Source organism: Ostrea edulis, chromosome 6 (genome assembly GCF_947568905.1).
Source record: "Ostrea edulis chromosome 6, xbOstEdul1.1, whole genome shotgun sequence".
In the NCBI taxonomy this organism is placed as follows: Eukaryota; Metazoa; Mollusca; class Bivalvia; order Ostreida; family Ostreidae; genus Ostrea; species Ostrea edulis.
In genome coordinates, this window is record NC_079169.1 from 52308832 (window position 1) to 52323771 (window position 14940).

Below are 14940 nucleotides of genomic sequence, written 5' to 3' on the forward strand. Positions count from 1 at the left end.
CACCATTTGGCTGAAGAGGACACGGTGTGCGAATCGAGTATTAGAATAATAGGGTCGGGAGATTGTACGAGATTACAGAACTTCATCCTAATAACACTACTTAATTTGAAGAATATGACTGACAAGGTAAGAGACCTTGAAATAACCTTGAAACAAAAACAAGAACTGTGACAACCACTGTGTGTGTCTATAGGTTTTATTCATTCTTTTGTTAGTTCCATACAGAATATAATATCCGTGGATATCCGGATGATCCTTTTTGATGTCGATGAACGTGTAAAGCGCGATATTTACTTGTGTGAGCAGTATACAAAACAACAGGAACAATGTATTTTTTTTTATAATGTGAGTATTAATAATTCAATGGTAATTGATCGTCCTTGACCTGAATATAGACGAACACGGAAGTCGTTTACCCCTGTGCGAGTTCTTCCGTCCGGTACACGTGTTGTACAAGTGCGATCCACGCCCACGTCCCTGTCTACACACCTGAAGAATTGTTCATTTATTATTATTCCTCCATGTCTGCTTTATTTCACTTTCCCCCAGGGACGATTCGTAAAGCTAACCACGTGAACCCGGCCGCACTTTTGACTCCTTGACTCTCGGTACTATACTAGTAAATTCCCGAGAGAGGACTGTACCCCGAGAACTATATGAACTAATGAAAACAACACGGGGACGGTAACCTCGTGACTATCTCCGTAATTATGTTTGTTACGGGATGGTTGGTGCATGTAGATCAACACACTGTAATAGAGTAAGACGAGTACTGAATTCCGTGTACATGTACCGTATGCATGACCGCGGCAAGTCACCTCAACACGCCCATGACAGTCAAAATGTACGATCCTCTCCCAGACAGACTCCGGACCGCTGCAAGCGTTTTTACCAATGCTAACAACAATACGGCACACTTACACAGCTAACTACACACAGACGATATATTCTCTTATTTATGGTTTTTTGTTTTGGTTTTGTTTGTTTGCTCAATTGATATCAGCTGTTTTGACAACCCGACACCCGGCAGATAATCCTGAATCCGCCCCTGACTGGTTCACAAATTTGTTTTAAGAATAACTCATGAAAACATCAAGTCGGAGAAGGAGAAAATTTTGATGTAGACAACATGTTTTCAAAGCTAGTGTTTTTTTGTTTTTGTTTTTATCATACAATATGCATTACCGGTAGTTCCGAGAAGAGCATTTGGTTTATTTCATAAGCCACGTCTAATGGTTTTTTCTGTGGTCATTTATTGACGGCGTTTTATTATTTTTCTGCAGATCTGCTCACATTCTTTACGTTTAATTTCGATATATCAAATAAAGCAACAGGAGTGAAATAGAATACAGACATTAACTTACCGATACCATCTCTTAATCTTCGTGCAACAAAGAGGAAAGGGCAGAACAGATGGATTTATTCCGCATGCTTATTACAGAATATTGCTGTTTTAATAGATATTTACATGATGGCATCCCCCGAGACTCAATATATAGAAAGCAGTCAACGTTCTAGACAATAATAATGGACGCTTTTTATATAGGTTTATATCAAAGGACGGACACAAGGACAATGCTAGTATGTAGTTATTTTTCCAATGTTTTTGCTTTTGGTGTCATTTCTTATTGTAATGAAAGCCATTTTCTTATAAATACAGATGTGAACAGCGGCGTATCAATGCAGATGAATACATGTATATTAAGGACCGGTCAATTTTCATGGGGGGATTGGGACCGGTGCATTCCATATTTCCATATCTAAAAAACCATATGTCCTATCTTTTAAGAATACAAAAAAAGTTGCTGTCCTATATCAGATGTGTAATTAAAAAGTGTGTGCCCTACCTAAAATAAATATATATACATGCATGATTAAACAATATTTTTACTTCATTTTAAAAATCTCTGGAGTTCTTCAAAATTATCACTTAAATTTGTCTCTCCAGTTATATCAGCTGTGGGATTCCAGTTCCTGAGAAACTTTTGTTTACTTTGCCATGTTTGTTCGGTAATTTGTCTAGTGAACTTACAAATCTCATTATTTTCATCTTATTTTTTTCTTTTTGTTAAATTGCTGTTTAAAGTGCTACATTTTGCATATTTTTTAATTACTGTTTTACTGAATTGTTGTCTCATATACTTACAAGTATTTTTCACATCTCAGTATTCTCTATGAAAGGTGAAGATAAAAACGAACAGTGATTTTAAAATCTCATAACTCCTCTACGCAATACAAAATTGAGAGTTGGGCAAACACGGACCTCCCCTGGACACACCAAAGGTGGGATCAGGTGCCTAGGAGAAGTAAGCATCCCTGTCGACCGTTCACACCCTCCGTGAACCTTATATCTTGATCATGTAAACGAAGTTATCCTTAGTCAAAATCAGTGTGCCAAGAACGGCCTACAAGTAACACTCGATATGAAACAATTCAGATAGCATTTGACATTGCAACCTATCAAATTATTAAAGATGTGTTTAGACTTTAGTCTTAATTTTGTTATTTTTAATTACATGTTTTAATATTAAAAAATTTCAAAGGTCCAGTATTTTATTGCAAATTGTCTCTCGTATATTCAACTTGGACATGAAATAAAGCATGCACACAATTCAGTATTATTGTTTAAAAGATAGTTGAATTAAAAATTTAAAAGACTTTATAATATTTTTTTGTTCATTGATACATTTGCAAAAACAATATAGCTGGCCTATTAGTGTTGAAAATTAAAAAAAAAGTTGGAGTCCTATCAGTATGTAAGCCAAAATAAATGTGTGTCCTATTGCAATTGCATTTTGCACCGGTCCCCCCCCCCCCCCAATAAATATTGACCGGTCCCTTACGTCTATTTCAATAGAATGTAAATATAAAAAATAAATTTCATTTTTGAATATACATCAGAGAATGAACTGCAAAACATCACGCCAGCATACTTTTCATTAATCTCTAACGCGCTTCATGAAGTATGCTGGTGTAAAGCGTCGTAATTCATGCCTTCATGTATTTTCAAAATATTATTTCTTGAATGAGCGCCATCGCTTTTGGGTTCATATTTACAATTAACAGTATACTCCTCAAATTGCGTTTATCTTGTATTAAAATGTTATAATACTATTGATAAGATTTGCCTGAGCAAGGATACCAGAGACCCCCTCTCAACAAACGTTATCTAAACATGACCGTGACCTATGACTTTTAACCCAGAAATCAATTAGCATCTTCCTCTTCCTGTATTGCACTTTTACAGTGGAATAGGTCGGCCAGTAGTCCGCTGTGGAATGACATTATAATTATGTATGATGTCCACAGCATTCTTTCTCGGAATCACCTTATCACGTGATCACGGTACCGTACACTCCCCGATACTTTGTTACAGGTTATTGTAACATTACAGGGGAGGTAATCCAAACACTCCCCGACACTTTGTTATCGGGTCATTATAACATTACAGGGGAGGTAAACCAAACACTCCCCGATACTTTGTTATCGGGTCATTACATTGTTACGAGGTTATCATAACATTACATGGGGAGGTAAATGCACACGACGACTAATGGTTACCTGCAAATCCGATATTTCTGCGATCAACCGGAAGAAGTAACTTCTGACATAAGTTTGGTAACCTGGGTAACTTGACCTCACTTTCATATCAGGATCTCGTAACAGCCATCTAGAGAAAGGAATAAGTATGAAAAGATGAAGATAGCGAACAATGATCAATCGCTTAACTCCTAAAAGGAATACAATATGAAGAGTTGGGGAAGCACGGATTCCTGGACAATCCAGAGGTGGGATCAAGTGTCTAGGGAGAAGTAAGCATCCCCTGTAGACCGGTCACACCCGCCATGAGCCCAATATAAAGGATTCATACACTATGGGATCATCAATAAACATCACGTAGAGACAGAGTAAACTCGGACTGATATAAAGAAAATCAGATTAGCGTGTTCCAGGTTTTGGCTCACCTGGACTATAAATCAAGTAAGCTTTTCTGATCACCTGTTGACCGGCGTCCGTCTATATGTCCGGTTGTCTGTAAAATTTATACATTTTTACTACTTCTCTAGAACCACAAGGCCAATTTCAACCAAACTTGCTATAAAACATTCTTGGGTATAGGGGATTCAATATTGTTCAAATGAATGGTCACATCCTTTTAAAAAGGAAGACATTTAAGAAATAGTGAAAATATGGTGGCATCATTTGAAGATTTTCTTCTCAAGAACCACTGCAACACAAAAAAACTGATGTGAAAACTCCATGAATGAGTGGAGATTCAAAATTGTTCAAATCATGGCTCCGGGGGTAGGTGGGGACACAATAGGGGTTGAACATTTTCTTCTAAAAACAGCAATGTCATCAATTCAATATTGCGCGTATCATGAATGCAATTTAATTGAATTGATGCGTGCATCAAATCAAATAATACTCTTATCAATTGAAATGATGCGCGCAATAATTAAATTGATACGCACATCGATTCAATTGATGAAAGGAATTATTGATTTGATTCGCGCATCAATTCAATAATTGTGCACAATAATTGAATTTGTGGTATATTCAAATAATTAAAGATATATATTTTAAATTGTTTGAGTGTATGTTAATTTGGCGATCCATATAGAACTGTGTGTCTGACATCCTAAGGTGTGTAGACGCGGAAATGTATGTATTTGAAAATATTTAATCATACTATTCATTGTACATTCTGAAGCTCTGGATCACCATTAGTTAAGGCTGTAAATTGACCTTTAATATTGGTGAGGCAGTAAATCAGGAAGGGGGGAGTCTGAGGGCTGCCTAAGCGGCCAGACGCTGAACAAGTTTTTGGTGGGTTTTTTTTTTTTTTTTTTTTGGTTTTGGTTTTTTGGTGTTTTTTTGTTAAAATAAATTCTAATGAATTAATTAGAAAAATGTCCTTGCTGATACAATTTGGAAGAGGCAACAGTCTGACCCCTCCGCCTCTATGGAATTTACGACCCTGGTTAGACATAAATATCAAACTCCAAATTCATTCTTACGCCGGAAGTCCTCCAAACTCCCACTCGGAGCAGATGTACGGCCCCGGACGGAATATGACGTATAGTCCCGCTCTTTGTGCCATCTCAATGAATCTCCTATAATAGAAAACGGAAATTGTCGTGGTGAAACAAGGCAAAACGCCGAGAACTAGATAACGAGGTCTTAATATGAAATCATTTTGGACAAAATGTAACCCAATTTCTGGGGGGAAAAACATTGATTTTGTTCTAAACCATTTCATATATGTACTTGCTTGATGAGCGTATAACCTGATCATCTGAGTTCTTAAGTTAATATGAATGATACAAAATCCGATGCTTATTTGTAGTTAGTCCGGGTTTAGTACATAGCTGTGCATACCGCAAGTTCAGTATTCCATCGAAATTGAATTTTCCGGGATGAGGCTCGTGCAAATTCCAAGGAACATATCTGTAATGCATTGAATATCTTATTAAAATCAGTATCCAACGAAAGTATTAATTTTAAATACTGCATACACTTCGCTTCCTGAGATTAATTTACTAATACAGTTTTAGTGGTGTATTGAAATGTAACGACACACCAACTATACAAATGTATGTTTTATCCATTCATTCTTTTTAACATTTTTGACAAAAAATTATGACGCATTATTTTTCTTGTTTTAACGCCGTTTCTGTAAATACTAGTACACTGACACGCATAAAAACCCAACCTCAAATCTTGGGTAATATTTTTATTATTTCATTCAAATATATGATTTGATTTGTTGCAGCTCGAATTCTGCATACCGTGGAGATCCGGGTTAGAATAGGTCCTCAGTACCCCTTGCTTGTCGTAACTGGTGACTAAATGTGGCGGTCCTTCGGATGATACCGCAAAAACCGAGGTCCCGTGCTACAGCAGGTATGGCATTATAAAGATCCCTCCCTGCTCAAAGACCGTAAGCGCCAAGCATAGGCCTACATTTTACATCTGTGTCTCCATATGAGCGAAAAATTCTCGAGGGGAACATTAAACAATATACAATCAATCAATTTATCTATAGAATTCTACGACATATAAAGAATTTGTTACACAGTTTATTTGTTTACCACAGGGATGTTCTGCCACTTTTCAAGAACCGCTTGATGCAAAACGGGTAGAGTTTCTGATGTTTTTGGGTGCGTTCGAATGTGTAGATCTACAGTATCTCAAACATGGCGAGAAATCAGGACTCTATGGGAAGTTATTTTGGGGACGCTATCATCACCAAAGCTGTCGCATTCCACCATGCAATTATCGAAATAACATTCAGTGTACGCTGATGCCCATCTGAGCGTTGATGAGTACATGGCGCCATCTTTGTTTTAGGTCGTTATAACGATCTGGTTTGCCAATACAACATATCATTGGGTCAAATGCTGTCTGACTTGTTTCATATAGATTGTTAGGCTGATCTCGGCACACTGATTTTGACTACGGATAACTCTGTTTACCTGATCAATTAAGATATACGGCTCATGGTGGGTTTGACCGGTGGGCAGGTGATGCTTACTCCTGATCCCACTTCTGGTATATCCAGGGGTCCGTGTTTGCCCAACTCTCTATTTTGTATTGCTTATAGGAGTTATGAGATTGATCACTGTTCGTTATCTTCACCTTTCATTCCAACCGTTGGAATGCGACGTCATGTTGATGACGATGAAGGGGCGTTCCTACTGCGATGCGACGCGGAGAAGAGACACCTCAACATATTATCTCAGCTTATTTTTTAATAATGTGTCCCTGGTGTCTCATTTGCAGGGTATTTTATGTGTGCAGTTCTAGATGATTGTGCAAGTGCTGCAACCTCATGAAACGATCCTGATGAGGCGTTATAATTTTCGGTTGACGAGTTACAAGACGGTCGGCAGTTGTATCGGTCATTCTATGGTGTTTATAGAGACGACAAGTTGTGGTTTTGTAGACATTCAGAGCTCTTGCCACTGCGTTTTGGGTATTTCCGGCCAACAGTAACTGCACTACCCTATTGCGTGCATCTTTAGGCAGCAATGCGAGAGACGAATTTCAATATCGGACTAATCTTCCCAGATATCTGAAGATGAGACGCACGAAATGCTGTCTCGTGTATCCTGCACGTGGTAATCGGAGTATGATTGATGTCTCGCGGACACGAGAACGAAGCGTATTGTGTCCGATTGCTTGGGAACATATATGATTTCATGCAATTCGAAATTGCTTACCCTAGATTATGATATCAAAACTTATTGGGGTTGCGTTTCTTTTACGTGTCAATATATATATATACATATTTTTGTTGTCTTTCAAAAATGTAGGGAAACCTTTGTTAACAGTTGAATTTTTTTCGGACCTTGTATAAATATTCGACATTCTTACAGTGTGAGTGAGTTGAGTCCACATGCTTTCATTTTCCGCATCCGGTCCCACCAGTATTCTGGAACGATCCGGAAATAGTGCAGACTACCGCCCACAATCCGTATCTCAGTATCATCTAAATAGAACGTCCGGTTTTTAAAGGTTAAGCTTCCATTGCTCACGTAGGGAGAATCGCCAAGCTGCTCAGAGGAGACGGTGGAACTTGTAACCAAGTAGATTGCTGCAGCAACACAGAGCGTGACACACAGTCCTGTGTCCATGATTGTTGTCGCTTTACTGTCGTCTGCAGATATTGTGACAACCTGTCGTCTGCACTTTGATAAGAGTGACTTTGATGATCTTTGACTGAGATACTGCGCAGAAATGCCACTTAGTAGTTGGCAGGACGGGGGGATTTTTAGTACAGAATCTCGCTCGAGGCCACCAATATCTCCTTAGTGGTAACCAGTGCTATCATTATCTAAATATTACTGGAGGCGTTGTGAAGTGTTTTGTTTATCTGATGTCAGCTATTGTGTAGGACAAAAATTGGAAACGGAGCGCAGATGTCAAGACTTTAAAACGAAAGATCATAATCGATTATATGAACATTTTATTCATACATAGAGATTTTTTTTCATACATATATTCAGAACCTACTTATAAAAATACTGGTATGTAAAACACAGTGCATTTTTTTTTAAAACACAGGCTACCATACCTGTATGCCTTTTAATCATACAGTTGCGAGCTGTACATAGGGTAAAATTGTCAAATGAAAGGAAAGGTGCGTGCAATATATGTAACTTTAATTAACTTGCATACCTAATGAGATGAAAAAATTGTTGTTAAGTCTAATACTAAGCTTCATAGATCAATATTTGAAATAATTTGTATAATTAAAAAATTCCATTCAGTCATTGTGTAGATTTGCATGCCTCTGTCAAATCTAAAGATTTTCAAAATGGGGGAATTTAGGTTGAGGTTATCTCTATAAACGCTTGCATGAAATGGTTTTAAAGGGGAACGCAATCCTCACAACATTGTTGCTTCTCTGAACAAAGTATTACCTACTGATATCGTAAATGACAGTCTTTGACAACAAACCCCTTGAATCAATATTAATTTATCATATATTTGAAATTACCCGAAGCTAAGAGAGCGGCCATGGAAGTTTAATTTATGACGTCACACCGTCGGTTCCGGTTTATTTCATCAGCAGTACTGTAAACATGATACGTCACGAACAGTTTTTTTTTTTTTTTTTTCACATATATCAGTCTTTAATTCCAAAATACATTACTATTTCGGGGTAAAGTCTCCGCAGAGACCCCCTTATAATCTTTACCTAGGGTGCCAGGGGCCCCTTGGATTAGATGTATATAGGCATACATATACATATATATAAATTTATCATATAAATTTCTACATATAGAAAACACAAACATATATGCATACATACAAACACACACACATATAATATACTGTTATATAACAAAATTTATTAACATGTTATGGCAAAAAAGGTTCTTATTTTTACGGAAAAACCAACAACACAACAATATAATTATGTACATAAAGAACCTGAAACTGCCATATGCGGGGTTAACAATTCAAAAGTTCATATCACAACCCCCATGGCAGCACTATAGGAGGACAGGACCCCTCCTCATAGTGGGAACTTTTTGCAAAATACCAGTATATAAAAGGTTTATTACAAATTTTATTTGATATAGAAATATAGTTGTTTGTAATCAATTCAAATTGTTCAAAATAAACTCACATTGTAACATAGTTAAAAATGTGCATAGACAGATATTTGTCAGAGGTTTCATATTATAAAAAGTCATACCTGCAAAGGTGTATAAATTACAATTTGTCTTTAATTGCTTTCATAACTTTAGCATATTTTTCATCCTGAATTTTTGTGTACACTTCTGTATAAAAATTCAATTTACTTTTTATGTGGTTACATATTTCTTGAGGTTTTTCGTCTTTGTTATCTAATCTACAATACATTTTATACTTGTATATTTTACAGGCAATAAGAGATATTATGCTATTCAAAAAGAGTGTCTTTTCATTGTTTTCATAGTAAAATCCTATCACAATTGTTTTCCACGATATATCAAATTTTAAAATTTGTTTAACAATGTCCCATATATGAGAAACATTTTTACATTTTAAGATAAGATGTTCATTGTTTTCTTTAGCATCTCTGCAAAAGACACAAAAATCATTTTCTACTATCTTCCATTTCTTCAGCAATTCTCTGTTACACAATAGATTATTTAATAATTTATAATTAAAATCTGATATACTTCTGTCTCTTATGGATAAGATTTTTTGTTCATAAATAGATTTCCAAGCCGTTTTTGTTATTTCAAAAACCTTTCCGTAATGTGTTTGGTGTAATGGAGGTATAAATTTTTCATGACAAAGAATTTCGTAAATCAACTTTGAATTGATATCACACACTTTAACATGTCCTTTACATAATAAATCGTATGATGTATTCCCATGAAAAATGTTTTCGTATCGTATATTTGAAAATTCATAACTTTTGAAGGTTTTTGTTATAACTGTTTTTATAATCATATATTCACACATCCAGTTTTTTTTACATATAAGTTTGTCATCAAACCATTCCAAAGGTTTTATGCCATTTTCATTTACAATATCATTCAAAAATTTAAAACCGCTCCTCAGCCAATTATGAAAAAATATTGGCTTGTTTTTGTACATAAAATTTTTATTACACCACAACGGTTCTTTCAATAGATAAAATTGTTTTTTATTTTTTTTTACATTCGTTGAAAAATACAAGCATTTCCTTGTAGAATAGAGGAAAATGTTCCATTATTTGATAATCATTTGATTTCGTAATATTTGTTTTACATAGATATTCAAAATCAAAGTCTCTTTCTTTGCACAAACTATCTACAAAAAAGAATAGAGAGTTTCTCTCGCTTGAAATCCTGTTTATCCAAGATACTTTTATGGATTTTAATTTCAAAGATACATCGACAATTCCAATGCCTCCCTTTAGGACATTTCCAATCTGTGTATTTCTTTTAATTCTATCTCTTTTGTTCCATATATAGTTATATAACAAACTTTGAAATTTCTTAATTACTTCTTCATTTGGAAAGCTCAGAACTGATCCAACATATATAATCTTTGATATTGCTAGGCTATTGATGACACAAACTTTACCAAAAATGGTTAGTTTTCTTTTTTTCCATGATTCAAACAGTTTTTCTAAGTCATCTACAATTTTTGTCCAATTGTTTTTATAACATATTTCTTTGTTGTGTCCTATATAAATTCCAAGAGTTTTTATGCTATCATTGTTTACGTTAACATTTCTAATTTGTTTATAATGATATTTGTGAGGACCCGTTAATATACATTCTGTTTTTGACATATTTAAATACATACCCGAAACATTGCTGAATTTTGCTATGACTTTTAAAGAATGTTCTAGAGAGGTTTCATCTTTAAGAGGAAGAGTACAATCATCTGCATGTTGTATAATCTTAATACTGTTAGTCATTCCTGGTTTTTGAAATCCATTAATATTTGAATTCGATCTAATATTTACCGCTAATATTTCTATAACAAAAAGAAATAATATTGCAGAGATGGGACATCCTTGTCTTATACCTCTCTGCATATTGCATGTTTTGGACATCCATCCATTATTTTTTATTTTAAATATAGGTTTATTGTATAGTATGTTGACCCATTTGAGAAAGTTTTCGCCAAAGTTAAATTTTTTAAGAACTTTCGTCATAAAGTTCCATTCCACAGAGTCGAACGCTTTTTGGAAATCAAGAAATAACATTATTGATTCTATATCATTTTCTTCACAATATTCAAAAATATCAATAATTAACCTTGCATTCAGAGCTATATTTCTCCCTTTTATATAAGCTGATTGATTAACATGTATTGCTTTATCCAACACTTTTTGTAGTCTATTAGCTAAAAGAAAAGCTATTATTTTATAATCAGTATTTGTAAGACTAATAGGCCTATAATTGTTAAGACTCTGCGGGTCTCCTTTTTTAAATAAGAGAGTAATTAAAGATAGTCTTTGTGAATATGTCATTGTATTCTTTTGGAAGATCTCTTGAAGAGTGCAATAATAATGTTGTTTTATGTTTTCCCAGAAAGTTTGATAGAATTCACACGGTAATCCATCGGATCCGGGTGATTTATTTTTTTTCATAATGAATACTGTTTCCGTACATTCTGATAGTGAGGGAAGGGTGTCTAATTCATTTTTTTCTTCATCATTTAGACTATATTCTAATTGTATATTACTTAAATATTCATTCACTTTATTATCATTTTCATTATTTGATGTATACAATTTTTCATAAAAATTGCATGTAGAATCTAATATTTCATCTTCATCAAAAACTGTACCTTTTTCATTTTTTAATGATTTTATCACATTTGATATTTGTCGTCTCTTTTCTAAATTTAAAAAATAAGAGGTATTTCTTTCTCCCTCTTCAATCCATTTTGCCCTTGATCTTACCTGTGCACCTTTTGCCTTTTTGTTTATTAATTCTGTCAATTCATTTTCTAATTTTCTTTTTCTATTCATATCTATTTTTTCATATGGCAAGTCTTCTATCTTACTTATTTCTCCTTGAATAGAATTTATTTTGTTTTTGTAAGATTTAGATATATTTTTCGATAAATTTATACATTTTGTTTTTATATTCCTTTTCAAATTTTCCCATGAATCTAGTGCATTTTCTTTATCGAAATTATATTTTTTCAGGAATGTATTCATTTCGTTCATGAAGGTTTCATTTTCAATTAAAGATGTGTTAAATTTCCAGTATCCTGGACCTCTAAGGTTTTCATTTACAATCAAAGAAAAAATTAAACACTTATGATCAGACATCCTAGTACCGTTTGAGTGTGAACCAGGAATGTTTTGAAGCCTTATATTTTCACATTGAAAACAAAAGGTATCGGATAGTAAAATATAATCTATTCTACTTGTTGGGATATTTACTCCGTTACACCATGAATATCCTTTTTTTCCGCTTTTCATAGTTTTCCACATGTCGTGTAAATCGAGCTTGTTCAGTAGTTGTTTTAAAATTATAACACTTTTATCTGATTCATTTTCTGTTGAGCAATTAAGGTCACCACATATCAATAGATTATCAAAATTTGCTGTATATTTACTAATCCATTCTTTAGCCCGTTTAAAAAAATCACATCTATAATTGATATCGTTTGGAGCATATAAATTAACTAATGTAATAATTTTTTCATCATATGCTATGTTAACCATGAGTTTCCTGCCTTCATTAGATTTATGTATATTTAGTATTTTGAAATTCAAATCTTTATTAAATAATATTGAAACTCCTCTACTGAAAATTGAATCGGAAAAGCAATGTATTGATATACCTTTCCACCTTGCATCATAATTTAGTACATTTTTTTCAATATAGTGGGTTTCTTGCATAAATATTACATCAAAACAGCTATCATTAATCCAGGTATAAAATTTTATACGTTTTTCTGCAGTATTTAAACCCCTGCAGTTCACTGAAATAATATTTAACTTGTTCATGCGTATGACTGACTAGCGGTTTTTTTGTGTTTTTGTTTTTGTTTTTTTTTTGTTTTTTTTGTTTGGTAGACTTAACTCTGTTTTTTGCCCTGCTTGTTTCTTGTTGATCTAGAGGAATTGTTGGTAGCTGAATTTTCGTCCGTACGCTGCAATTTGGCTGCCATGCCGTCGAGGATACGTCCAAGCTTATTTTCACCTGGCCAATGTTGCATTAGAGTATGAGATGTTCCGGTCACGTTCAGCCCGCTACCCCAATAAGTATCCCACGTCGATTCCACCAGAATATCTGATTTTCTGATTTTTTTTAAAGCACTTCTGAATTGTGAACAATGCTGTAGTTTAGATTCCAGTATTTCCCGCATAACGGAGTCTTTAGATGTAATCCAAGCATCAGATTCCAGGACCTGACCTCCTACACGTTTGGCATCTAAGGCGGTTTCAGCTTTACTTACGGCTTCTGCACGGTTAAGATCACCAGAACGTAAGGATTTGATGTGTTGGAAAGCATGTTCGGCTGAAGGATATGTTTGCCCGAAAACCTTTAACTCAGTAGGGAAGAAATTTGAAAGAGGGTTATCTTTTCCAGAGAAGCATACTATGTCCTCCTGGTGAGAGACATATGATCTGCATTTATCCGATCCCGGAAAGTGACTTGGTAGCTTGCATATTCTACAACTCTGCTCGAATTCGCAAGCATTTTTGTAATGGTCATCTGCCCAGCAGTTTGTGCACTGCTTCTTTCGTTCCCGTAGGGGTTGGCCTTTGTGAGATATGGTACAGCGTAAACCTGCACATGACGCAGAGCGTGGAAGGAATTTTCCATTCTCTAGAGGCGACATATACACAAAACGATTTCCATTTAATATTTCAGTCATTCTGTGGGTTTTAGGATGTCTGATTTTTTCATATTTGATATCACTTGTTAATTCTACTCCTAGACCTAAGCCTTTGAGCATCTTTTTGATACATGAATCTTCAACCGATAGAGGTATACCTTTAATTAGGACTCGAACAACTTTCTCATCAGGAGAGTCTGTACCCGCAGAGAATGGGTTCGTGTCATAAACCTGGATTGATCTGCTTCCAAGTGAGAATCCTTCAGTAACTAATTTCGATCTACTCTCCGCAGACTTTATGTAGATCCTCCACAGATCTCTATCTTTTTGTACACATATCACATCCGAGACTGTTGCGCTCGCGGCCTCTGCAATGTCAAAGTCGGTGAAATATTTACTTTTTGTTGTTTGAATGTCTCTGTTCCGCATATAAACTGGCTTAAGAGTTTGTGTCCACTCCATAATAGTGACATATATATATATATATATATATATATATATATATATATATATATATATATATATATATATATATATCAATCATAATGAACTAAATATTTAATTTCAGTTCACCATGACGAGTTATTGTTGTTCGATGGTAGGGGTCTAATTATTACATTAAATCGAACCGAAAATTGCAAAAAGTAAGATGGTTGCATGATATAGTTTGTTTACAGCAAGACATTCATCAAGCACATTTCTTTTAAAAGAAAAGCTCGTATCTTATTGTCGCCAATGATAAATGCGTGTGAATAATGACACATAGTGGATGTACATAATCACACACCACATGTCCGCTTAGTTGATTGAAAGCACGGGAAATATAGGAGACTAATTATGACGTCATAATTAATCCAACAGAGGCGCTTTCTATTCGGCAAACTTCGGCAGATTCCAGCACCCTTAAGATGGAATCGTCCGAGGTCATCCGAGTGAGGCGCATTCATTGCATTGTGACGTCATATCACTGACTACAATCGTCACTGTAGATAAGGAACGGTAATAAATCGGTATGAAATACAAGTAATCAAAAATGGGCTGCATCCACTCTACTGTGGGGACTCCGACAGTAGAAATTAAAAAGAAAAAGAAGTCCATTTCAGAGAGAATATCCAATTTCTTTACGAGGAAGAAGAA

The 14940-nt window shown here is 34.9% G+C and overlaps 1 protein-coding gene and 1 long non-coding RNA gene across 2 annotated transcripts in view; one reads left to right on the top strand and one right to left on the bottom strand.

The window, feature by feature from the left end:
* The window catches only part of LOC125682935 (beta-galactosidase-1-like protein 2), a 28719-nt gene extending 21011 nt beyond the window's left edge, over positions 1 to 7708 (bottom strand). Inside the window, exons 1-4 of the mRNA XM_048923542.2 lie at positions 7381 to 7708; positions 5383 to 5451; positions 5022 to 5117; positions 3562 to 3670 (exon numbers count right to left, since the gene is read on the bottom strand). Of these exons, the coding sequence (XP_048779499.1) occupies positions 3562 to 3670; positions 5022 to 5117; positions 5383 to 5451; positions 7381 to 7640 (534 nt within the window). The 5' untranslated portion in view covers positions 7641 to 7708. The remainder of the gene's footprint in view (positions 1 to 3561; positions 3671 to 5021; positions 5118 to 5382; positions 5452 to 7380) is intronic.
* LOC125682939 (uncharacterized) lies at positions 11 to 6905 on the top strand. Its single transcript, XR_007372741.2, has 3 exons — positions 11 to 126; positions 5777 to 5907; positions 6101 to 6905. It is a non-coding gene; the product is annotated as an uncharacterized LOC125682939 (long non-coding RNA).
* Positions 7709 to 14940: the final 7232 nt, after the last annotated feature.